Source organism: Canis lupus, chromosome 6 (genome assembly GCF_011100685.1).
Source record: "Canis lupus familiaris isolate Mischka breed German Shepherd chromosome 6, alternate assembly UU_Cfam_GSD_1.0, whole genome shotgun sequence".
Taxonomy (NCBI): domain Eukaryota; kingdom Metazoa; phylum Chordata; class Mammalia; order Carnivora; family Canidae; genus Canis; species Canis lupus.
Window position 1 is genome coordinate 77,649,104 of NC_049227.1, and position 24,741 is coordinate 77,673,844.

The window sequence follows — 24,741 nt, forward strand, 5'->3', positions numbered from 1 at the left end:
GACAGTTAATGACCGTCCCATAAAGACGTGAGTGAGGATAGTTGTGAGCAAGACCGAGCAGTCCCTGGCTTCCGGGAACCTCTCCGTGCACGGGGTGGTGGGTGGGGAAAGGCACGGTGAGGTGGTTGCACGGCTGGGGGTACTGGGGGTACTGGGGGGTACGTGCGGCAGAGCTGGGTGCGCCGGGTACTGAGGGGTAAGAGGGGCGCTGGGGCGAGGCTCAGTGAGTGTGGGGAGGCGGGAGTGGGCCGGGGAACCCAGAAGGTGAACCGGAGTCTGCCGCAAGGGAGTGCAGAGTGTTGTCTCCGGCCCACAGGAAAGGGAACCTTCTGGTGATTCAGCCTAAGGAGACACCTGTTTAAGGCTTGGGGTGCTGGCAGAGACCCCGAGTGCAGCCAGCGTGGGTGACCTCGAGTAGCAGCCTCGAGGACCGCCATCCGCATTTACTGAGTGTTTGCTGCCTGCCGGGGCTGTGCCGAGCGGGTCCCACGTAGCTCCTTTAACCCTCACAACCGCAGGGCGTGGCCGTCGCCCGTCCCTATCCGTAGATGGCAGAGGCACTTGCCCCGCTGCCACGCAGATGCGGCCCGTGGGCTACCGGTCCGGGTCCGGGCTGTCTGCCCGCACAGCCTGAGCTCTCAGCGCATCCCGAGGCCGCGGGTGGGGCGCGGAGCTACGCTCCAATGGAGAGGAACCCCGAAGGTAGGAACCCGGGGTGCCCACTGGGGACCCCCTATTCGCCTTTTCCTTTTTCCCGTTGAAGGAATTTCCGCGTTAAACATTCTGAGGAGGACCCACGAGGGCATCGGCAGTACTTTCCGAATCCTCTCCTGGCAGCAGCGCGGAGGGACGGGAATGGGCCCGTGGCGGCTGCTGAGGCCTGGGATGGTGGTGGCCGTGAGCAGGAGCGGGGTCCACGGCTTCAGCCACCAGGAGGCAGAGCCGTCCGGTGGGGAGTGAGCGTGCAGCTTTGGGACCCAGCAGGGGGACCTGAACTTGGGAAGGGGGCCGTGCCTCAGTGGCAGGTGAGGCGGCAGGTGAGATGGCAGGTGAGGCGGCCGGCGGCGGCGACCTGAGCAGAGAGGCAGAGGCAGAGGCAGAGGGAGCCGCTGCAGCCTGGTGAGCGGCGGCCGTGGCTTCTCTGTACCCTGCGGGGCCTCGGGTCCGTTCGCCCGCGGAACAGCGGGCATCCCCAGCGGCTCCCCGGAGGGACAGGAGCAGTGAGCGGCTGATTTCCCAGGACATTCCCTTTGCGAGTGGCCCGGGGTGAGGGTGTGAGGGACGCTGCCCCGGACGCGTGCTTCAGCGGGGGACGGGGGCTTCCCAGCGGGCAGGGGACCACGCCGAGGACGCTCCGAACCTGCCCCGTCGCACCTGGAAAATCTTGCTCCCAGATGCAAGCGCTTGATGCGATGGAGGAAAACGAGAGAGGCGCTGTGAGCTAAACTGTTAGGCCGGTTTGCGAAATAATCGTACTCATTCATTTTTATAACTGCGCACACCCAGGCCCCGAGGGCATCTTAAGAAAACAGCCAGGGCCAAATTTATAATTAGCCGAGCCCATTTTCGCCAGGCCTCACCGTGGATGTAGGACGGGCTTGGTTTTGTTATTTCCTTAATTGAGGGCGTCAAGAAAATACCAGCCGGGTCAGAGAGTTTTTGATCGGGGGAGGAACGAGGAGGAACGCTGGCCCAGACGGCCCCAGATGATGCGGGGGGCGGGGGGGCGGGGGGGGAGGCTGGTCTGTGCGGCCTCCTCCTGAGGTTACCCACACAGTCCTTGGTGACTGGCAGCTCCCCTGTGGAATGTGCGAATGCCTGCGAGCGTCTGGAAATTAATTTTCTTCCCAGGGCCGGGGCCTGGGGAAACCCCGGGTTTCTCAGGGAACCTAAAAGCTTCTGACAACCATTAAAATAATTCTTTATTTACTCTTAATGCAGCTCGCCCTCCCCTTTCTCCCCTTTATTTCCAGTTAATAGGTCAACCCGGCCGTCTTGAGCCTGGATGGAAGGGAAACTAGTGTTTTCAAGTACTTAGGGTATCAAATGGTCCCGTCGGCCTTGGGAAGTAGGCCCAGCGAGTTCCATCTCGCACACAGGGAGGCTGGGGCTCATTCAAGGCCGCTCATCCAGAAAGTGGCAGACACACAACCGCAGAACATCTCTTGGCCTGCACACTCTGCTGTCTTGGCCGGCAAGTGCCAGTTTCGAGTCTAAGTGAGAAGCATCCTGATTAGCGCGCCGAGGCCCCATCTTTCTCTGCGTCGCCCCCCGGGGCCGGTTCTCACTGTTAAGCAGCTGCCCTAGATTCTTGGGGCGCTCGGGTTCTTCCCGTTGGGCTCCCCCACCCCTTCCGGCTGATGCAAAGCACTTGCCCTCCTCGTGGCTTTGTGCCGGTCTTTGGCAGAGTGGGCAGCTCCAGGACAGGGTTCCATGCTTCCCAAGAACGGGCCTGGTCGGTGCTGCGCGGTAAGGGAAGGCACGCATCTTCCCGCCCGTCTGGTCCTCCGCCCTTGCAGCGCAGAGTTCCTCCCGCCAGAGCTCTGCCTCGACCAGGACGGCCGTCCTGTGTGCAGGACCCTAGTGCCTTTCCACGCCTCCTTTCTCCGTGTTCCGAGTGGATTTTCCACCCAACTGAAGTGTGTCTCCAAAGCCGTTTGAGAAATGTGGGCCTTGGGTAGCGCACAGTAGAGCGAGCTGCTGGCTCGGGGCCGTGAGGAGAGGGTCTCTGCGCGCCCTGCGTCCATCCGTACCTTAGGCCTCCACCCCATGGAACTGGTGGAACCAGTGTCCTCGTTTATAGGGTTGGGTCCTCCACGTGCCAGAGGCGGCCTCGGCGTCCTGCCATTGTCCCAGGGCCGGCAAACTGGAGTCTTGGCTTTCATGAGGTCCCTGTGGGGGAGCCTGTGGCCCACGCGGTACCAGGGGCACGAAACCAGCGTTTTATTGCGCGCAACACAGTCGTTAAAGCTGGACTTTGAGTCCACTGGAGGCCGGACGGACGGAAGATGACCCGGGCGGCTGACCTCACGTCCGAGGCTCCCCTGCCCCGTTTCCGAGGTTGGTGCCCCGGGTCGGGTTGGGGCGTCCCGGGGCCCGGGTGAGGCTCCCGCTGCAGGGTTCCCTTTGTATAGAGCCCAGGCCGCGGGGGCTCGCGAGGAGGTCTGCCTCGGACCAGGCTGTGACCGGGGCCCAGATCGAGTCCCACGTCGGGTCCCCGTGGGGCGCCTGCTCCCCCTCTGCCTGCGTCTCTGCCTCTCTCCGCATCTCACGGGTGAATAAGTAAAATATTAAATAAACCGTGGGTCCCAGGTTAAGGGCCCCTCCTGCTGGTGTCGCGGCCAGTGGTGCTCCGAGCCCTGGGCTCCAAGGACTGATCCCCCCTCGCACAGCTTTCCAGGCCTGCGCTGAGCCCTGGGATCGAAAGGCCCAGCCTGTGCGCCGGGCCGGGAAGGCCGCAGCCCGTGCCTGTAGCAGAGCGTGGAGACCCGATGGAGCGGCGGGTGGGTGCGCCCAGCAGGAGGCCTGTCGAGCAGGGCGGCCCACGGCTCCTGTGCTTGGCCCTGGGTCCCTGCGCAGCCGGCGACCTCCGGCCCAGGTGGGAGGATGTGCAGGGGCTGCAGGTGCACTGACTCCAGCACACGCTCTGGCCCAGTCACCTGTGACCAGCACCTCACCTGCCTCTCCTCTGCGCCAGCGCTGTGCTCAGGCCCCGAGTGCCCTGGACGGCCGGCGGACGGAGGGCTCACTCTTCCAGGAGGTCCCCTCCCTGTGGCTGTCGGGAGGTCCTGCCTCAGCTACTTCTCATTTTCTTAATTCTTTATTTTTTTAAGATTTTATTTGTTTATTCATGAGAGAGAGAGAGAGAGAGGCAGAGACACAGGTGGAGGGAGGAGCAGGCTCCATGCAGGGAGCCCGACGCGGGACTCGATCCCGGGACCCCGGGGTCAGGCCCTGGGCTGAAGGCAGGCGCTCAACCCCTGAGCCACCCGGGCTGCCCATCTATTTCTCATTTTTAAGCAAGTCGTTGCAGTCTCTGGTCTGCCTGTGTCATTACCATTATTTTGCCCTTGAGATTTAATATCCTTTCTTTCCTTATACTGTTTTATGTTTTTTTTTTTTTTTTTTTTTTTTCCGTGCTGTTGCGGGAGGGAGAGGAAGAAAATGGGAATGGCCATTTCACCACGTCGGAGGACTGAAGTGGTACCAATAAAGTAGCAGGGTGCAGGTGTTGACGGAGGGTTTCATCTGGATCCAGATGGCCTCAGATCTCGCCTTTCCTGCCTTTCTTGAATTCTTGTGCTCTCAGAGGACGCTGTCAAATTGGCTTTAAGGAAGTCACACTGGGCCAGTGGATAGAAAGCCCGAATTCTCCAGACAGCACCTGTTCTCCATCCCGCCTGTGACCCGTCACGCGCTCGGGTGCCGGAGCCTAGAGCTGAGCCCCGTCTCATAGCCCCAGTGGCAGCGGCGGCCTCTCCATTTTGGAAATGTGACCCGTGCCTTTTTTTGCCCCATTAAGACTCTTCTATTCTTGAACTTGCTCAGCCCAGTAAAAAATAGACAAAATGGATAGATGTGATTTTATTCGTCGAGTCTCCTCAATGAGCTCTGTGGTGAGTTAACACCCACCTACGGCCCTTACTAATACGGAAGTCCGTGTGAACGTCCACTTCCCCAGTTACGTGCTCGTTACCATGTTCTGTGTAGAAGTCTTTGATTTTGGAGAAACCCTTCATCTTTCACATTAACTTTCCCCACAATTTGCAGAGGGGTTTTGAGCTTTTGGGAAGCAACAGGTCCCATATGGAGAGCTTCTTGGGGAGTAACTCTTAAGAAGGATGCCTCGAGACTAGGGAATGTTCAGGAGACAGCACGGAAGTTCTCTATCAAGTCATGTCTCTGGGGGGTGGTTGGAAAGTTTTTGTCAGAAAGAAGACCCAGGAGATGAGGCGTGGGTTCCAGGTACGTGGGGCACTTTTGTGGAGGAAGGACCTCCTGTTCCGTGTGACTCCGAGGAACAGACCTAGGACCGGTGTTGCAAGTCCCGAAAGAGAAGTGTCGACCACGAGTCCCCGTGTGCCCATGTGAGCTGCTTCAGAGCGGGTGAGAGCCTGTCTCCGGAGGACTTGGGGGCACCGGCCTCCACCCTGGACATTCACCCTGCGACTTTTTTAAGTTTTCAGATTTGGAGACTTGGATTTGGAGTCTGTTAGGAACTACTGTGTTCTGTTTGCCTCGTTGGGTTCCAGGGCAGAGCCTGTGAGAACCTTTGAGCTGTTTCCCCATTACCTTCCCAGATACCGTTTCTGAATTGTGCCTCCTTTGTCTTGCAGGAGAAAACGCGGAAGTTTCCATGGATGTCTCCCTGGCTTACCGTGACGATATGTTTGCTGAGTGGACTGAGATGGCCCATGAGAGAGTGCCCCGGAAGCTCAAATGTACCTTCACATCCCCCAAGGTAGGATGCCTCGCCGTCTACATTGATGGGGTCTCTCTTTGGGTTCCAGGTACAAGAGAAGATTCACTTTACAGATCGTAGATACGTTCCTTATTCCCGGTGTGCATGACCGCAGAGGTCGGTTAGTCGTCTTTGTCTTAGTAGAGAAAAGGGCGATGCAGAGATGTTACGTCCCCGCACAGGGAGGAGGCCTGTCTGAAGCGATGTAGTAGTTTCTCTGAACTACCTCCATAAAAACAAACCCTTGGTTCCTTGCGCCGAGAGCGTCTGAAGAACGTTGCTAAGTTATCTTGAGGTGCAAGGATCTGTTCGTATTGGATCAGTGCTCGTATCTGCTTCTCCGTTTCGTAGGCATCCCTGTTGCCAGAGTTAACGTGCAGGTACAAAGACTAAAACTCCCAGCGAACACCGCACACGAACAGAGGCCCTGAGGAAGGAAATCCAATTTCACTGGAGACCTGGGTCTTCCAACCCATTTTCAAGGCTCTGTCTTCTCTTGATTCTTCCAGGAGCTCTCATTCAGTCACCCAGCGGAAGGACGTTGGGGAAGGAGGTTACCCTCTTGTGCTGAAAATAGTCAGAGGTCTTTAATTTCATGATTTGATGAAAATGCAGAGATTGACTCAGGGACCCTCAGAGGACAGTAAGATTTGATGGTACGAGGACCAGGTCACAGCTGGCCAGGGGCCGTTTTCACTGGCGGGGGCTGTCCTCCCGCACACGCCTTCCCGAGATCCCGACCCCCCGACCTGCACTTACCACCCAGTTTTGAGAGTTTCTGTGAAGGTGAAATGGAGCCACCGTCAGTGTTACTCCTATCCCTCAAGGGTGTTGACACGGGGCAGCAGCCCCTAGGGGATCTCTGACGTCCCTTCAGGTACAGGAATGGTCTCATTTTGTGTGTGTGTGTGTGTGTGTGTGTGTGGTGCACCGAAGCACATTCTTGATCATGTCCCTTGTCACTTGGCATCTTCAGGTCAGTTCCTTTTTTTTTATTTTTTTTATTTTTATTATTTTTTTCGGTCAGTTCCTTTTTAAAGGATTTGGACAGCTTGGAAAGCATACCTACTCCACTGATGAATTTGGTTCCTCTTCTCTCCTAGCAGTGGCCTTTCCTGACCTCACCGTGGCCCATCCCTGCAGAACTGGGGTTCCCTAGGAGTGGCAGGATACTGTGCGGGTGACAGTGAACGGTCGAGAGGAACTGGAGGTAGCAGGAGAGAGGAACATCCGACGTTTTCAGATCTCTATATGCAATAGGGGAAGTTAATTAAAAGCTTTTCAACTGTCACTGCAAGCTGATTGTATCTTCCAGAGGTGAGATTGGTTGGATGCCTAACCTAAAGGATATGAAGCTCTGGCATATGGAATTTCATCCTCAGAAAGGGGAAAACTCATTTCTCACCTTACTTAAACACGTGGAGGGTGCCGAGAAGCAGAGCGAGGAGGAGGTCATTAAGAAGCCTGCAACTGCTGCTTAATGATGGCTGCTTAATTATCTTTAGGATGTGTTGATCCCTTTCAAGAAAGATATTAAACCTTGAAAAGTGTGAAGGAAATGAATCATCAAATCTCTGCTTTTTGATTGCACTGAAATTTAGTCTTGAGTCTGAAGATTAAATGAGAAATTGCTCTAAAGCTTTTTAGTCCCTGGTGGATTGTGAAGTCGAGAGGGAAAAAAAAAAAAAAGTCAAGTTGCCACCTGCTGTAATTTGTCCTAATTAGACAGGCTCATGCTGGAGTTGGGGGAGGGCTGAGGGGGATGGGGGAAAGGGGGGGGAGTGTCTTTCTTCTTAAATGCCCTAAATACTGGCAGAGGCTGAACCTCTGCATAGGAAGAGTCCCTGACAGGATTCAGCGGGTTTGTCCCTGAGACAGGTAGGTCGGGCCAGGGTCCCAGGAGCTGATGTATCTGATTTGTTGAGCTTCGGTAATGTCTCATGGAGTGGTAGTGTTACCCCCCTCCGTGAGGACCGAGCAGTGGGGGACGCCGCGGGGACCGTCCTGGGGGATTGGAAGGAACCCCAGGGATCGTGTTTTACGTGGAGGACAGCGAGGCTGAGTGAGGCAGGTGACCTTCACAGCTGCCCAGCGGGGGCAGATCTAGGCCTCCCTCGGCACAGCACCATGCCTGCCGTTGGCATGTCTGAGGCGGCATCACTGTCTCCTCCCTGCCATCAGAGCTGGAGGCTGGATGTGGAAGGCCCCTGTCCCCAAACCAATGTTGCTACGACTTTGGGACCTCGGGCGAGAAACAAATCAGGGCATTAACACTCAGTTTTGGTTCCCTTCCCTCTCAAAACTCTCAATTTGTAGAAATAAAGCAAGACCCTCAATGGAAACACGTTAGAAAATCTTTTTCATGCTGTTTCCACGGAGGGTAATCCGTTTCCTCGGTGCAGCTTCATCTGGAGCCAAATTAGGGCCTCCAGGGTATTGTCAGTAGTGCCTGCAGGGCCCCGGACCGGCCCTGACTCAGAAGGACAAAAGAAAGGAGCAGAGGGGAGGGAAGGAATCTGTGTGGGAAGGTTCATCCAGTCTGCAGCTGAAGTTTGGGGGAGAAGCAGGAAGCTTTCTACAGGAGAATTTTTTAAATCTTGCAAGCCAAGAGTCGTCAACTGCGACTGCTGAAAGAGCCCTCGAACCTTCGATGATGAAGAACTATCGCGAGTGACTAGTAGTGGCTGCTGTGAGTGAGGAATGGGAGGATGGATGTGTAAATCCAGCTATTAGTCTGCTGAAATTCTGTGTGTTGCCCTCCAAGCTCTGAGCGTCCAATAAAGAATCCCCCAAGATCTGAAAAGAAGCAGAGACCCTCCTACACATGTTGGGCTGCAGACTCCTTGTACCTTCCTCTGGTTTCTCCACTGGACTTTTTACTCCGGAGACCTAAAAATATTTGTGTGGGTCATGAGAATATAGGTTTAGGAACAACAAATTACACTTGCTCAAGAGCTGCATGCCAGCAAGCACTGATGCTGGCACAGAAACCCTCCGCTGATGGCAGACACTCCTCTCTTCCCAAGGGGGAGTCCCTGGCTGCTAAAGCTCCTGCCTCCTCACTCCCACATGTACCCCCACCCCCAGCTCCTTGGCCGGGGCGCAAGGCCCAGGGTCCTGGGTGAGTCAGAGCGGAATTTAGTTTTCAAAAGCAACCTGTACCCCCCCCCCCCCCACTCTTTAATAACCATGCTCTGGGCAGTAGCTCTTCAATCATTGGCAGGAAGTCTAAGACTTTTTCTCAAAACTGGGCTAAATTTGGTTTAATTAAAGTCTCTGGGCAGCCCGGGTGGCTCAGCGGTTTAGCGCCTGCCTTCATCAGGGCGTGACCCTGGAGACCCGGGATCGAGTCCCTCGTCGGGCTCCCTGCATGGAGCCTGCTTCTCCCTCTGCCTGTGCCTGTGCCTCTGCCTCTCTCTCTGTCTCCTCTCTGTGTATTCTCATGAATAAATAATAAAATCTTTAAAAAAATAAAATAAAATCTCTGCTCCCTCCTGCCATCTTACCTCTTGGGCAGAAAACCCCAAGTGTGCGTCTCTAGCAGACTAACCCCATTATTACCTTTTGCCCTTTCGGTCTTCCCCAGATTCTAAGTGCTCCCTGACTGACTGCTTTTTCTGTCAAATCCGTAAAGAGAGGATCGTTTCACCTTCTTGTAGCTTCTCCTTCAGGCCTAAACCGTGAAAATAATTAGCCGTCATCGAAAAGCGTGATGAACACCAGCAAGGGTTTCTCCCTGAATGTCTTAGAAGCTGACTGGTCTACGCAGCCGCGAGGTCTCCAGTGATGTGTTGTGCGTAGAAAGCCCTTGTGGTCCTCGTAGACCAGCTTAGTCTGATGTGAGGCTTATGAGGACTGGAGAACCGCAGAAGTGTTAAGAGATAGAGGAGAGTCGCTTTTTATCTAAAATTTCTGGTTCTACTTCAAATGTGGCTGGGTTTTGGGGGGCGGGGGCAGGAGCAGCCAGTGGACGCCCTGCCTCCAGCGTGCCCTGTCACCTGGAGCTCTGCGGTGCACCATTAAGCATTAGCTCGTTAGGGCGGGTGACCCGAGGCCAAGGTCAGGGCGATCCCACGTAGCCTGTGGAAATCGTGATTGTGCCTCAAACCTTCTGCTCTCTTCCAGACCCCAGAGTATGAGGGCCGTTACTACGAATGCGATGTCCTTCCTTTCATGGAAATTGGGTCTGTAGCTCACAAGTACTACCTTCTGAACATCCGGCTGCCTGTGAACGAGAAGAAGAAAATCAACGTTGGGATCGGGGAGATAAAGGATATTCAGTTGGTGGTGAGTGAATCTCATGGACCCAAGCGGCATGTGGCCCCGGGACACCGGCTCAGGACACGGGGGTGTGAGCAAGGATATCGGAAGGGGGCTCCAGGCCACCCTTGGCACCTCCGTGTGTCAGCTGCTCCACCTGAGAAATAGGAATAATATCCCCACGATGACTGGGGGCTTAAATTTACACGAGAGACTACAGAAGTGGAAAGCAGTTCAGTTACCGTGCCCGTTGAAGATTTCATCGTAATGGTCTCAATGACATCGTAACACCAGGATGAACTTTGTTTTTTTTTTTTTTAGCATGTCTCACCTCACAAGCACAAGTGTTAAAGCAGTCGTTTTAGGTTCTTTCCATTTTGTTTAACATGGAAAAAAAGGTAGAACATGAAGCAAAAGGCTTTTTTTATAAATCTAAAAAAAGTGATATGAAATATGTATTTATTGTAGAAAATTAGGAAGCACAAGCATGTAGAAGAACATAAAAATTAAAAAACAAAAGAAGAACGTAAAAATTAAAAAAAAAAACATAAAAATTACCTGTAATACATAGAGAAAGAATCATTGTTGAGGTTTTGACGTCTCTCCTTATAGATCTTTTTCCTGCATAGATAGATGGAAGCATATGGTTTTTTTTTACCAAAACCAAAAAAAAAAAAAAAAAAAAAAAAAAATCACACTCAACTGATTTGTTCCTTGCTTTTTTTCATTTAATAGTATATTGAGAATATAATATACTTGGCAATGCTGCTTAGCGTTCCACTGAATACATTTGCCTTAATGCATTTTACCAATCCCAACATTTTGGGCATCTTAAAATATCTCAATTTTTCGATTAAAAAACCTTAGGGGGGAAAAAAAACTTAGGAAAAAATCTTTGATCATGTTTGTAAGGATTCCTGTTGTATAGACTGGGCCCATTTTTTTTGTTTTGTTTTGTTTTGTTTTTTGCCTTTTAGTTAGATTTCTGCCTGAGGGAGGGGCTCGGGAGAACATGAAGAGGGTCCATGCCATGAGTGCTAAAGCTCTGGATTGAAAGTTCAGCAGAAAATAGCTCCTTTCGCATCTTCCCAAGATGCATTTGCTGGTAGAAAGCGGCACTAAGATATATTCACCTTCAAAATTATGGTTGGTCTCTGTCCAGGGGATCCACCAGAATGGAGGCTTCACCAAGGTGTGGTTCGCCATGAAGACCTTCCTCACGCCCAGCATCTTCATCATCATGGTGTGGTACTGGAGGAGGATCACTATGATGTCCCGACCCCCCGTGCTTCTGGAGAAGTAAGAGCTGGTTTCAGAGCCCTCGTAAGGCTCCGGGCACCCCGGGTCGGCCCGCGTGGGCCTGGTGTCCCTGGGGCCTGCCTCCAGTGGTCCGTGTGTTACTGGGGCTGGTGATTGGACCCGGTCATCCTGGACTCTTCTTACTCCTTCAGGTTTCACATGCAAATCACCGTTAAACCCTGGGGATCCTACACCTCTCCTGTTTCTGGCTCTCGGTTCTCTCTTTGCTCGTCATGCCCGTGGTCTGAGTCAGATAACTGTCTCTGTCACAGAGACAGGGGACACACGCTCTTGCGCCTAAGTCCGACCCCCTCACCTCCGGGACGGCAATACCCTCGTCCACACATTCCCTTTCTGTCCCACGTTCCCGATTTTTCCTTTCTGCCGGGTTATTCTCATTACCCTACAAACATGCTGTATCATTCGCTTTCTTGGACAAGACTCTGACCTTTCCTACTCCCCCCGGAAGCCACCGCACCGTTTTTCTGCTCCTCTTTACACCAACCCTCCTAAAAAGAGCCTCGTCTGCCCTCTTCTCTGTCGGTCCTTTCTTGAGCCCGCCCCGCGCCTCATTGAGCCTGCTCTTGGCAGGGTCACCCGTGACCTTCACGCTCCTAATCCGATGGTCACGGCTCAGCTCTCACTTCTCTAGACTCGGCACCAGCATTCAACGTCATCGGTCACTTCCTTGTTCTCCACGGAGCCCCCTCCACCTTCTCACGGTTCTCCTCCTCCTCCGCTGGCCGTCATGGTCTCCGGAGCTGTGTCCAGCCGGCTTCCCGGCCTCCTGACCTTTGGAGCCAGGGCTCAGTCTTCGGACCTCTCCTCTTTATTAGCTCTGCTTGTTCCTGGAGTGGCGTCTAGTCTCGTGGTCTTGAAAATCATCTAGTGTCTGATGACTCTTCATTCTTGTCCTTACCCTCAGCCTCTCAGCCCTAAACCCAAATATTCCAGCTGTTAATTCAATGTCTTCACTTTCCGAAACTGTAACATGTGCAAGGACAGTGTTCTGTGCCCTCCTGCTTCTAACTGGCTCCTCTCCCCGGCAGCCCCGTCCAATGGGGATGGAAATGGCAGCTCCAGCCTCTCAGCAGCTCGGGTTAGGGAGTGGAAGTTCATCTTTGCTTCCCGGGTTTCTCCCCGGCCCTCATCTAGCCCAGCAGGGCGGGCGTCTCACCGTATCCATCGCTGCCCCCTAATCCAACACCCCATCACCTCTCACTCCGCACCTGGATGATTGCACGCGCCTCTCCACTGTCGCTGCTTCCGCTGTTTTCCTTCCTGTGGTCTGTTCTCACAGCAGCCAGTGTTCCCTTTCTGGTGTAAATCAGATCTTGTCACTCCTCTACTCAGAGCTCCCGGTTGGCTTCTTACTTCCTTTGCTCTGACCTCTGAAGCCCTTGATGACCTGGACCCTTGCTACCCCTGATTTTGTTTGCTGTCCTCTGTGCCAGCTTGATGAGGCTCATACACGTCTGACATGCTCCCACCTCGGGGCCTTTGCACTTGCCGCTGTCTTCATCTGAATGCTCTTTCCTAGCTACCTCCGTGGCTCAATACCCTTCAGGCCGGCCGTAATGTCTTTTATCTTTAGCCTTTATCTTATCCGCCGCCTATAAGATAATACCCTTTCTCTCTCCATTCTCTTACCTGGCTTTATTTTTCTCCATTATATTCCTAGTTCATTAGTTACCGTTCCTCTCAGACCCCTGTCTCCCCTCTTTTGAATGCAAGCATCGTTAGACCAGGATCCTGCCTGCTTTTTGCTTACTGCCATGTCCCCGGTGTCTAGAATAGTGACTGGCACATAGTAGGAGCTCAAGAAGTATGAATTTACTTAATGAATGAATGATGTCACCCCATTGTTTAAACTTCTTACTGGAGCCTCCGTTTTTTCAAGATAAATTTCAGATTCTCTAATGGGGCGGGCACGTTTCTTCATGAGCTCCGCCTTTTTCTACTTCTCTGGTGCCGTGTCCCGTCATTTCCTCGATGTCCGGCTTGCAGCTGCCCAAATGATTGAGGCTGTCCAGGCTTCTGGGCCTCATGCAGGCTCTCCCCTGCTTGGAAGGCCCTTCCACGTCCCCGGTCTTGACCCACGAGGCCTCCCAGTCTCCGTGTCTGTCAGGGGTAGAAGTCCCCGTGGCAGCCTGTGCGTGCGTCGCCAGTATCTCCGGTCACTCTTCACGTGGCTCAGCCGCCGCCGAGTCTTCCTCCATGGGTTGAGGAGCCCTACGTCGCCCAGTTATCGGAGGCCCTCCCCAAATGCCCAGCCTGAGATCCCTGCGTGATCAGCACTTGCATTCCGTAGGTGTGATTGAAAGTAGGAATGAGTCCCTTAAACAATGAACGATACTTGATAGAGCGGTGGCAGTTAGTCGGGCAACACGGGAAAAAGCAAGCGCAAAACTAAACAAGCCGCTAAAAGAAGCTGTTGGGGGTAATTTATTACTGAAACCAATGTGCTCACCTAGTTCATGATCGCTGAGGATATTGTCGTCATCGTGGATGTTGTGAATGATCAGGTTAATGATTATCTGAAGACGTAAAAGAGCATGATTATGTCCAGTGAGGTCTGTTTAAGGAGGCAGAGGAGGGGATTCCTGGGCGGCTCAGAGGTTGAGCGTCCGCCCGCCTTGGGCCCAGGGCGTGACCCCAGGGTCCCAGGATCGAGTCCTGCATCGGGCTCCCTGCAGGGAGCCTGCTTCTCCCTCTGCCTGTGTCTCTGCCTCTCTCTCCGTGTCTCATGAATAAATAAATAAAATATTTTTTAAAAAAAGAAAAATGAAGGCAGAGGAGGGGACAGCATCACAGAACTCCTGATCTGATGTGGGCCCAGAGTGCAGCGCAGGGCATAAGGAGGGGAGCCTCAGCTGTACAGGAGGGTTAGTGTCGCACGCCTTCATTCCGCGGGGAGTGAACAACGTGGGGCACGTGGCCTCGGTGTAGAAACCCACGGTGAGAGCTGAGGACTCTGTCACGTGGCTGTAGTTTCAATATGTACCATCCTGATTCTCAAGCGACTGGGTTTGGAGTTTTTGTTTTTTTTGTTTTGAAAATCTGCCTTTGGGATGAATAAAATGGCTTTCCTGGTATCTTCTCATGATCAGAGTCATCTTTGCTCTTGGGATTTCCATGACTTTTATCAACATCCCCGTGGAATGGTTTTCCATCGGATTCGACTGGACCTGGATGCTGCTGTTCGGCGACATCCGACAGGGCATCTTTTACGCGATGCTCCTGTCCTTCTGGATCATCTTCTGTGGAGAGCATATGATGGTAAGAGCTCCCGAGGATGGAGGGGCAGGCCGCGGGCCGGTAAGCTAGTGGCTGCAGAACTGAGCCGTGGAGTCGGGACAGCGGTTCACGCTCTGACTCCACCGCTTGTGAGCTAGGCAGGTGGCCTTAGGCGAGTGACTGTGGCTCAGAGTCTCAGGTTCCTCATCTGTAAAATGGATTTTAAAGGCCTGGCATAGAGCTTTCGTGAGATTCAAGCGAGACAATGTGAGTATTTCACAGAAAGTCCACACACTTCTGCTTTGGCTTCAGCTCTGCTCATCCCAGGACCAAGGTAACCCCCGGAGCATGTGGGTCTGACTCTTTCCAGCTGGCGGTGTGTCCAGGCGGCCTAGTAACCCCTGTGACCCTGAAGTACAGACCTCCCTGGGCTCCGCCTGCACAGGCATCACATCCTATTTCAGGAGGCACTGAAGGTGCCGTGGATAAAAATAAGAGCGGTGCCGTCATCACGTTGTGGCTGTGGTGATCTCTGCCAGCTGGAGCGGGGCCTCCCGTCAGGCAGCCGGCCTCCTGGCAGTGCACTGCTCTTGAATTCCATCGGGGTGGGTCATCGCGTCTGAAGTCTCGCAGCCCTTCTGGGGGAGCCGTGAGGGGAGACAGCTTGGCTGAGAGCTGGGGCAGCCGGGGTGGGCGTAGGGCTGCTCCTGCAGTGATGCACCCAGAGCCCCTGGCGGCAGAGGTGGGCGGCCCGGGGGGACCTTGTGTACACGGTCCCACCTGGGCTCCAGCCTGGATGCTGACATTTGTCTTCTGCCTTTCCCCGTTTCCTCGCTCTACATTCCTTCATCTTCTGTCTCTTAGCGTCTTTGTGTATCAGAGGAACCACGCTTGTTTGCAGTGGAGATGTGGGGAACATATGTGTAGTTTCCTCACCATGAGACACATTGATGTATCTTTTGACATATTTTAAAGCCTCCAAGTCTTTAGTTTGTCCTCTGGGCATCGGCGGCCTGAACAAACACAAGTGATAATTCACATAAGAATTTAGTTCTGGGGAAAAAAAATAAAATAAAAAATAAAATAAATTTAAAAAATTAAAAATTAAAAATATTAAATAAATAGATAGATAGATAGATGAAAGAAAGAAAGAAGAGAGAGAGAAGAAGAAACGACGCAGACAGACGCGCAGCACAGAACGCACCCAACAGAAGACCAGAGCCAGAACGAGCAACCCAGCAAGACAGAAAAGACAGCCACACGCCAGCACGCAAACAAAAACTAACGCAAACGCCAAGAAAAAGAAAGAAGAAAGGAAAGAAAGGAAAGAAAGAAAGAGAATGAATTTAGTTCTGGGGATGCCTGGGTGGCTCCAGGGTGGAGCTCCTGCTTTTGGCCCAGGGTGTGACCCCTGTGTCCCGGGATCGAGTCCCACATTTGGGCTCCCTCCATGGAGTCTGCTCCTCCCTCTGCCTCTGTCTCTGCCTCTCTCTGTCTCTCATGAATAAATAAATAAAATCTTAAAAAAAAAAAAAAAAAAGAATTTAGTTCTGGGGCGCCTGGGTGGCTCAGTGGTTAAGCATCTGCCTTTGGCTCAGGTCATGATCCCAGGGTTGTGGGGTCAAGCCTATGTCGGGCTCCCTACCCAGTGGGGAGCCTGGTCATTCGGCCTCTCCCCTCAACCCCCCCTCACTCACACTTGCATGCACACTCTCTCTCAAATAAATAAATAAAATCTTTAAAGAAAAACAAAAAATTTAATTGTGAATGCGTGATCTTGCACAGAGCTTGGGCTGCTAAGGGTGCAAGGCCCTTTGTGTCCGGGGCATCCTGTGCTCGCCCTGTGGATGGGCCGAGACATCCTCCGTCCTTTGGAACGGGGGTTTTGGACTTGCTCTTGGCCGTGTGCTTGGTATCGAGCAGGTGGTCCGCAGGGGCTGTGGGAGGGCCTGACGGACCCAGAACAGCTTTGCTGTCTCTTCCCTCATTTTCCATGTTGCTTTGCCTCAGGATCAGCATGAGCGGAATCACATAGCCGGGTACTGGAAGCAGGTGGGACCCATTGCCGTCGGCTCTTTCTGCCTCTTCATATTTGACATGTGTGAGAGGTGAGCAGGTGCCGGGGGCCTGGGCTCAGTGTGCACCCCGGGTCCACCGCGGCTCAGGGAGGAGCATCCTAAAGGCGGGGGGCTGGCGGGAGCCTGTGGGGTCCAGGCATCGGCCCCGCTGCTCCTGAGCCTCAGGCTCGGTACGGCCGAGCTTAGACACGGGCCAGCCGGGCGGAGGCGCCGAGGGGGTGGACGGGGCGGCTCCCCTTTGCCCGTGGGCTAATGCTCCTTCCCATCTCGTTCTCTTTCGCAGGGGGGTACAGCTCACGAACCCCTTCTACAGCATCTGGACGACAGATGTTGGAACGGAGCTGGCCGTATCCTTCCGTGACGGCTGCGGGGCTTCCTTCTGCCGCAGCTCTGATCCTCACCCAGTGATAATGGCACAGTTAGGGCCAATGATAAGAACGAATGCTCGCTCTTAAGCCGGGCCAGAGCAGGCGAGGCGCAGAGGGCGCGGCGTGTCCCCGGGCAGGGCGGCGGCTGCTGGCTGTGCTGGCCTCGCGGTGACCTGCTGGCCGCCTGTTGGCCGCACGCTCGGGCGTGCCTGGCGGAGCCCCTGGGCCCTGTGGACCACCCGTTTCCGAGGTCGGGCGCGAGGAGACTCCTTCCAGCGGCCTCGCGTGCTCCTGGCCGAGCGCGGGGGTGAGGCCGGGGCGCGGTGGGGCTGGCAGGGCCCTGTGCGGGCCGACGCCACGCCGCCTGTTCCCCAGGAGGCTGGATCCGATGTTCTGTGTCCCTGAGCGAGGTGTCCTGTGCTTGGGGCGGGCGGCCACAGTCCTGGTCCCGGGCGGTCCCTCGCCGCGGGCCGTGCGCCTGTCGGGCCGTGCAGCCTGTGCGGGCGCCGCGGTGTCGCAGGCCCAGGGGGAGCAGGAGCAGGAGCAGGAGCAGGCTGATGCGTCACGGCCTCGCCTGACGACAAGTCCAGTCCCCCCCCCCCCCCCGCGACTGGGGCGGCCCCTCGCAGGGAGGACTTCCCACGTGCTGTCCTCCGGCCCGTCCCTCGCGCAGAAGCCGTGACGTCACGGGAGGCAAATAAAGTCCTCCCAGAGCCGTAGGTGATGTGCCCTTCCTTCGGGCCCAGCCGGCGTGAGGGGAGGAGCCGCGGCCCGCAGGCCACCTAGTGAGCCGCACCCTGAGCTCACGCTCGCTCGTGATTTGGACTAGGCGGCTCGCGGTGGGCGACCGCGGAAAGGACTTGGGTCGGGCTCCGCGTGCCCTAGGTCTGCGTGGTCCTCGCATGGAGCTCTCTAGGCGGCTCCTGCCCCCACCCCCGGGCCCCGCTCTCCGTTCGGGCCACGGGCTTCCCTGGTGCTGACCGAGAAGGGCAAGCCCAGCCCCACCCCGGCCCAGCGTCCCCTGCTGCTCCCCCCTCCGTGTCCCCTCCTGATGCCGCGGTGGCTCCGGGGCCTTATAAACGTCCAAGGGGGAGCCCAGCGGTCCTCAAGCACGACCATGCTCGGTTTCCTTGCCCTTGGAAGGCCCTGGAACCTGGGCCGTGCGCTGACCCGTCTGCTGACTTGGAGGCAGCGTCGGTCCTACGCCAGCCGCCACTGGCATCCAGCACGCAGGGGTCTGGTGCTTCCCCGACGCGTGTACAGGTCTCCTGGGGATCTTGCTGAGAGGTGGGTGCTGACTCGGGCGGCTTGGGGTGGGCCCTGGGTCTGCATTTCTCATAAGGGGGCTCCCCCTTCCCTCCGCTTCTTCCTGGCCTCAGAGAGCGACGTGGAGCGTCCCCTCTGTTGTGCTTCAGTGTCCGGAAGGCCCTGCCTCTGGCGCTGGAAGGCCGGGTGCTAGTGTCGGTCCCCCCGAAAGTTGCCGAACCGTTGGGAGTCGAAGGGCGCCGCAGCCCGCGGAGCCGAGAGGCGCGTGTGCCGACAGTGAGCCTGCACTTTCCTTCACTGGACGCCTCAGATGGCCTTCATCATCGTGGCCGGCATCTGCCTGTGCCTCTACTTCCTGTTTCTGTGCTTCATGGTGTTCCAGGTGTTCCGCAACATCAGCGGGAAGCAGTCCAGCCTGCCTGCCATGAGCAAAGTCCGGCGGCTGCACTACGAGGTGAGCAAACCCCCAGGCTGAGCGGGAGGGTGACCCAGTATCCCCGCTGGTGTCGACGCACAGCACGCACCTGCACCGGGCGGTCCGCACCCTGCGTCGGCTGCACACGAGAGGCGCTCCCGTCCCGTAGGACGACCTCTGGGCCAAGTAAGAGGCCAGCCCGACCCTGGGAGGCCGCAGGCTGGCTCCTGTGGATGTTTTCTGAGGTTTATAGTCTCTCCGTCCTCAGAAGGGGGGAGCCTGCTGGACGGGTTCTGCAGCTTTGGGGTGGAATGTGGCTGATACCAGAAGGGAAGCTGGGGAGGGAAGGGTCAGGGCCTGGCCCAGGGAGGCTTTAGGCAAGGTTCCCTTGCTGAGAATCCGCCTGGAGCCCGGGCTGCAGCCCAGGTGATCTGATTTTCAGACTCTTAAGAGGCCACATTTCCCCTAAAATATCCAGCAGGTGATCAGATAAAATCCAGTAATCTCCTTTTTTTAGATTATGTGCCTCATGCAAGGGAAAGTGCTCAACATCCTCCGACCTCTAATGCAGGCAACACAGTCTTAATTTTTCAAGGATCCCTTGGACTCACGCCTAAGTGGCTGTCCTTGGGGACGTGGGCCTAATTCCTCTCGTGAAAAGACACAGAAACTGCAGAACCCTGGGGTTTTTTATGTGCGGTGGATCTGCAGCTGTGAGCCCTGAATAAGACGTGTCTCTCCCTGCAACACAGGTTGCCTTAAATCCTGCTCTCGGGAAACCCTGGGCGCCTGCTGAAGCTTTGCTGTCTCCAGAGCTGGAGTGACACACGAGAAAACTCAACCAGATCCACTTCATGTTGATTAATATGCACATTTCTTTTTGTTCACTGGAGCAGAATTTTATTACAACCGCAGAAAACTTGGATTTGGTGACTTTGAACCCTTGCAGAGAAGCATAACCAGCTTAGCAGGGAAATTAGCAGCCTCACGACGTGCCGTGAATGTAATTTCCCAGGCTCTGATATCAGTGTTCTGTGGGAGATAAGAGCCCGAGAAATACTTGGCCGGTGAAGGTTTCAGCCGCCCTCACCTCTGCAGGGGAGATGTCGACTACGTGGAGCTATTTTACTAGTCGCTCTGAGGGGTTTTGTTTTATGGATTCTTTAAAATTAGATTTTTTTTTTTTTTTAGATTTTCATATCAAGAAAAGGACCCGTGCTGGGGCTAGCCAAGAGAGTGTCGACTAACCTCTGTCTCCTTCCCAACAGGGGCTGATTTTCAGGTTCAAGTTCCTCATGCTGATCACCTTGGCCTGTGCTGCTATGACCGTCATCTTCTTCATCGTTAGTCAGGTGAGTGGACCCTGCAGGGTCGGGGTGGGATGTCCCTGGAGGTGTGCCTCGGCTCTGCATAGAAGATTCCAGAAGGCCGCTGAGGGCGCTCCAAGGCCCCGGCCTGTGTGCTCCTTGGAGGAGCAGGAAGTCGCTGCGTAAATGAAAAGCCTGCAGCCGGATCGCAGGGCACTTACCTGGTTTACTGAAGAAAACACACTTTTCAGGCCCCAAAGAAGAACCCTAACAAGCGTATTAGCTTGACTTGATCCTCATCCCGCCTTCACGGAGATCCTTTTACAGCCCGTCGCCCATTCTCGGTAATAATTCTATTTCCACTGAAGTAGGATTCAGAGGTCCCCTTGCTGGGATCTTCCCTTTCCGCTGGTGATTGCCCAAACTCAGGATTTGGCTTCTCCTTGAAAACCTTAATAGTGGTAATAATTTAAAAACGTCGGTGACTGGTTTTTAGGAAGCGGAAAGCCCCGCGTAGATCTGACATCCGGCCTGTCGTTCACTTGAGCTTCACAAAAATCCTGCGGGTTCAGCAGGGCGGTAGGGGCGGTTACCCCATTGCTAGGATACGAGATCTAATGGTCTGAGAGGCATTTCCCGTTTCTGCTGTTTCCCAGCTGGGGGGGTTGGGGGCGAACACCTGGCTTAGCGGCCCTGAGGTTTGCTCTTCTGCTGCGTGGCGTGGACGTGATAATGGCACCGCTGCACGAGGCGGGCGGGCCTGAGGGCCCCAGGAAGCGAGGCCTGCAGAGCGATTGCTGCAGGGCGTGAGGCACACCGGGAGCAAGGGTGAGAACACCGAGGAGGTCGGGGACCAGAACCCGGTACCTCGGACTGTCCTGCGCCAGCTGTCCCCCTCCTCCTGGTGGAGGCCCAGCACGGGGCTGTCTCCCGTGGAGCTCCTCTCCTCCTAGGGGAGGGGCTCCCGTGCGCCTCTTGTACGGCAGATGCCTCGGGCCTGCAGTACTTTGGGTTTCAAAGATACGAGCGGTTGTACGTGTCACAGACGTCACGGGCCTGTGTTGTGGTTGACACGGAAGCGTCGTGACTTCTGTTGGAGACAGAATCACAGGTGGTGCCGGCGGGGGTACCAGCAGCAGTTGTCTTCTCCGTTTGTAACTGAACGAAACACAACTTGAGTTCGAGGCTGGTGAAGGTGAAGCTACAGCTCTCCCCACCCGGCTCACGGACCCCGTGAATGTGACACCGGCCGCCCGAGGGCTCCCCCGAGCCACGCGAGTGTCGGGGTTGGAGGCTGAAACGAGCGTGGGGAAAAAGGAACCCTAATCATCGTGTCTTCGTGGGTTCCGCTCCCACGTCTGCCGGGACCTCACCGGGGCTGTGCTCGCATCAGACCCTTCCTAGAGCCCTGGCGCCGCCGCCCGCCCTGCAGTGCGGCAGAGACCCCGGGTCTGAGTGAGCGCTGCTCGCCCGGCTGAGGCTCAAGCGAGGGCGGCTGAGGCCTGACGTGTCCTGGGGCTGATCCTCCTGCGGCCAGCGTGTCCGGCCCTCCTATGCTTGGGAGAGCGCGGTGGTGCCAACAGGGCCGGGTGGGGCGTGGGGGACCGCAGGGCGCCGGGCTCGGCTCAGGACCGAGAGGTGACCCCAAGGCGCGTTCTCAGGGGGGCGGGAACAAAGGGCACTTTGGGCCCCAGCACACGTGTCCGTCCCCTGAGCCAAAGCCGCGCTCCGCAGCCCCGTGGCACCCCTGCCCCCCAACGGTGGCCGAGGAGGCCGCGCGTGCCCGACGTAGCCGTGCTCGTGTTAAGTAACTGGTGCACCATTTGGAAGCGGGGGACGCCAGTTCTTCCAAGGAGCAGAGTCGTGGCTTTTCTTTGGAGGAAAAGATTAATATCGCTTTGCCCCAGTATTTTCCAACAGGGCTCCAGCCCGTGGCTGGCTTTTTATATCCGCCGCGACAGTCGGCCCGAAGTGGATTTCAGCTCCAAGGGGGTAGCAGCGAGCTCTTTCGGATTCCATTAGGTCCTCACATTCCTCCTGCTGGGCTATTTTTTTTTAAGGTTTATTTATAGATATCTAAGACGTTTTCAGGCATAACTCTCGATGTCCCAGGTACTGTACTAATATAGTCATCAGAGGGTTTATTTTTTTAATGTCATTTTGGAATGTCTCAGCAATGAGCTCACCTGAAAGAAAACCCATTGGGTAACTTTTTGAAATAGATCCCAGCCTTAGGTAAAAGGGATGTATTAAAACTCCCATTATACTCGCGGGCTTGCTGAGAGAGCTTGCATTTAAGCCCCATGAAATATAATGCGAGGGGATCTCGCCAGGATATTGAAGCTCCGAGGCCGGGAATGAAGGACCCGCAGGAAGCTGTGGGATGCGGCGACCTTGAGGCTTTGTAGCTGGTCCTGAGGGGCAGTGCTTTAATGCCTGGCATTTTAATGGCCTCAGTCGTAGCAGCCAGGGGATGGCACATCACAGTCTGGTATTTTAGCCCCTTCCGTCTGGAAAAGAGGCGTTCCGCGTGGAGGTGGCGGGCGGTAGGGGACGGAAGTGCGGTGCAGGGGAGAAGGTCGCCCACCTTCGCCAAGGGGACCCCCAGGTGCCTGACGTCCGGGTCAAGCCTCAGGCAGCAAACTCCCGGCGAGCCTGCCCAGCTCTTCTGTGTGGGATCGCTGCCTTCCGTTACTCACAGAGGAAATGTTTCCAGTAAGGCAGCCTGTGTCTGGGATTCGGAAATCTTGTTGTTAAGTGGAATGTTGGTTGTCAAGACTACTGGGTGCAAAGGGATTTGACCTGCACTTGGCTCCAGGGGTATAATTGGGCGGTTTCACACAAAAGTAAATTGTTCGAATGTTAAATCAGGAAAAGCAGGGACTTTTAGAAATAAGACTTCTGCAGAGGGAAGAGGATTTTCTTTTTTTTTTTTTTTCTTTTTTTTTCTTTTTTTTGCCTGGTTGGGCTGATTTTTTTTTTTTACCCCTCCGGGAGTTAAAATGGGGGGACTGTCCCCTCGCTGCCACCTTGGCATTAATAAGATCTCGAATTTCCAAGGCCTGCTCCGTTGAGGCCGCGTACTGTGGTTCGTGGTGGTGGGAACAGGCTGTGAGCTCAGGGGGTCCCAGGCGGGACGACCGAGGGGGGGGTGGACACCCACTGACGGGCCGACGCTGTGCGTACGGCTCCTTCTCCCACGCGGAGCCCTCTGCCCTCAGGAGATAGTGCACTTGGAGGTTACTGAGTAAATAGTGCGGGCAGTCCTGCAGCTCGGTGCTCCCCGAGGTGCCCGTGTCGCCCGTGGGGCGTGAATCCGCCAGTGCCTGGAGCCCTCGGAGCGCCGGTGTGCGCCCCGCGGTGTGAGCCTCTCGATCCCGTGGCCCCTCCGGGAAGCCGTGGCTTACGTGTACGTCCAGTTTTGAGCACCACCCGTTCCTACGTCTAGGATCTCTAGGGCGCATATGCTACTGGATTATATATGGATTTCGGTGTGCAAATCTGTGTGTGTCCGTGTGTGTGTGAATATGGACACGCTGGACGATAAGGGGCATTGTGGTCAATTGAGTCAACCTTGGAAGGACGTTTGGGCTCCGCGGTAGCTGCGTCATATGCCAACGTAACAGACTCCCCCCGCTGAAGACAACGTCCCTACTCTTACGCCGCGTAACGGTTAACAATACCTTGTCTTGGAGTCAGAGCCGCGACTTTCCGACGGAGCAACCTTGGGAAGGACAACGTGCCTCACCGCGGCGTAGTTTTCCCACGTGTTGAGTGGGACCGTCCGTGTGAAATCCCTACTGTAGTGCTTGACACATCAGCGTTGAATAAATGTTAACTGTCATCCCCCTTGTTATTATGTTAAAAAGTCTTAGTTTTGCGGATATCTGTGTTTGCAATATTTAAGTGAAATAACACGTACTGCCCATTGGCTTACTTTATTTATTTTTTTATTTTTTTTATTTATTTATTTTTTAATTTATTTATGATAGTCACAGAGAGAGAGAGAGGCAGAGACACAGGCAGAGGGAGAAGCAGGCTCCATGCACCGGGAGCCCGACGTGGGATTCGATCCCGGGTCTCCAGGATCGCGCCCTGGGCCAAAGGCAGGCGCCAAACCGCTGTGCCACCCAGGGATCCCTTGGCTTACTTTAAAGGACAATTCTCATTATTTACCGGGGAATACAGTATCTTCACTTTGCCATCAGATACTTCCTCAGAGTCCCTGTCTCTGTCCCTTTCTACTGCCGTGCACCTGCCCTGGCGTTCCCGCCCAGCCTGTACTTTTGTCCATGTTCATCCAGCGAACATCCGTCTGTCGCGTACCACGGTGACCAGGTGGACAGGTGGACATTCCCTTGGGCTGGTTATGCCAGTCCCAGTAAGGATCCATTTCAGGAAAATTCAGTACTGAGTATTCCCACTTTATGTCATGGGAAGTAGGGTCTCTTGCAGGAGAGAGACCTATTGGGGGCCTACTGCCTTCACAGGGAAGACGAAAATTAACCTGGAGCCACCCAGCCTCCCCCGCGTCACCTACAGAACAGGTCCCCTTGTTCTGAAAGCGGGTACGTGTATTTCCAGAAATTATCTGAAGACTTCCTCTCCTCCTCCATTATATGCATTAAAAATCATTTTATTTTATTTTATTTTTTTAGTTTTTAAAGATTTTATTTATTTACTCATGAGAGATACAGAGAGAGACAGAGGCAGAGACATAGGTAGAGGGAGAAGCAGGCTCCACGCAGGGAGCCCGACCTGGGACTCGATCCCGGGTCTCCAGGATCACGCCCTGGGCTGAAGTCAGGCTCTAAACTGCTGAGCCACCCGGGGATCCCTAAAAATCATTTTAAGCATGCCCTAACTACTGTAGTTTTTTTTTTTTTTTTTTTTTTAACAAAGTTAGGCTATTCTGTTAAGAAAAGTGACACTTGGCGACCTTTCTAAGAAGTTAGTTCTAAGTAGCTTGAACGTTCACACATGGTTCCAAAACCAGTGATGGTCATAAAATAATTCTTCTTCAAAAAAAAAATATTCCCGAGCACATTAT

The 24,741-nt window shown here is 54.7% G+C and overlaps 1 protein-coding gene across 1 annotated transcript in view; it reads left to right on the forward strand.

Annotated features, from left to right (window-relative positions):
- The window catches only part of WLS (Wnt ligand secretion mediator), a 92,850-nt gene that overhangs the window by 57,068 nt on the left and 11,041 nt on the right, over positions 1–24,741 (forward strand). Inside the window, exons 3-10 of the mRNA XM_038541696.1 lie at positions 5,337–5,461; positions 9,587–9,748; positions 10,884–11,020; positions 14,131–14,299; positions 16,268–16,365; positions 16,619–16,682; positions 18,280–18,423; positions 19,653–19,736. Of these exons, the coding sequence (XP_038397624.1) occupies positions 5,337–5,461; positions 9,587–9,748; positions 10,884–11,020; positions 14,131–14,299; positions 16,268–16,365; positions 16,619–16,682; positions 18,280–18,423; positions 19,653–19,736 (983 nt within the window). The remainder of the gene's footprint in view (positions 1–5,336; positions 5,462–9,586; positions 9,749–10,883; positions 11,021–14,130; positions 14,300–16,267; positions 16,366–16,618; positions 16,683–18,279; positions 18,424–19,652; positions 19,737–24,741) is intronic.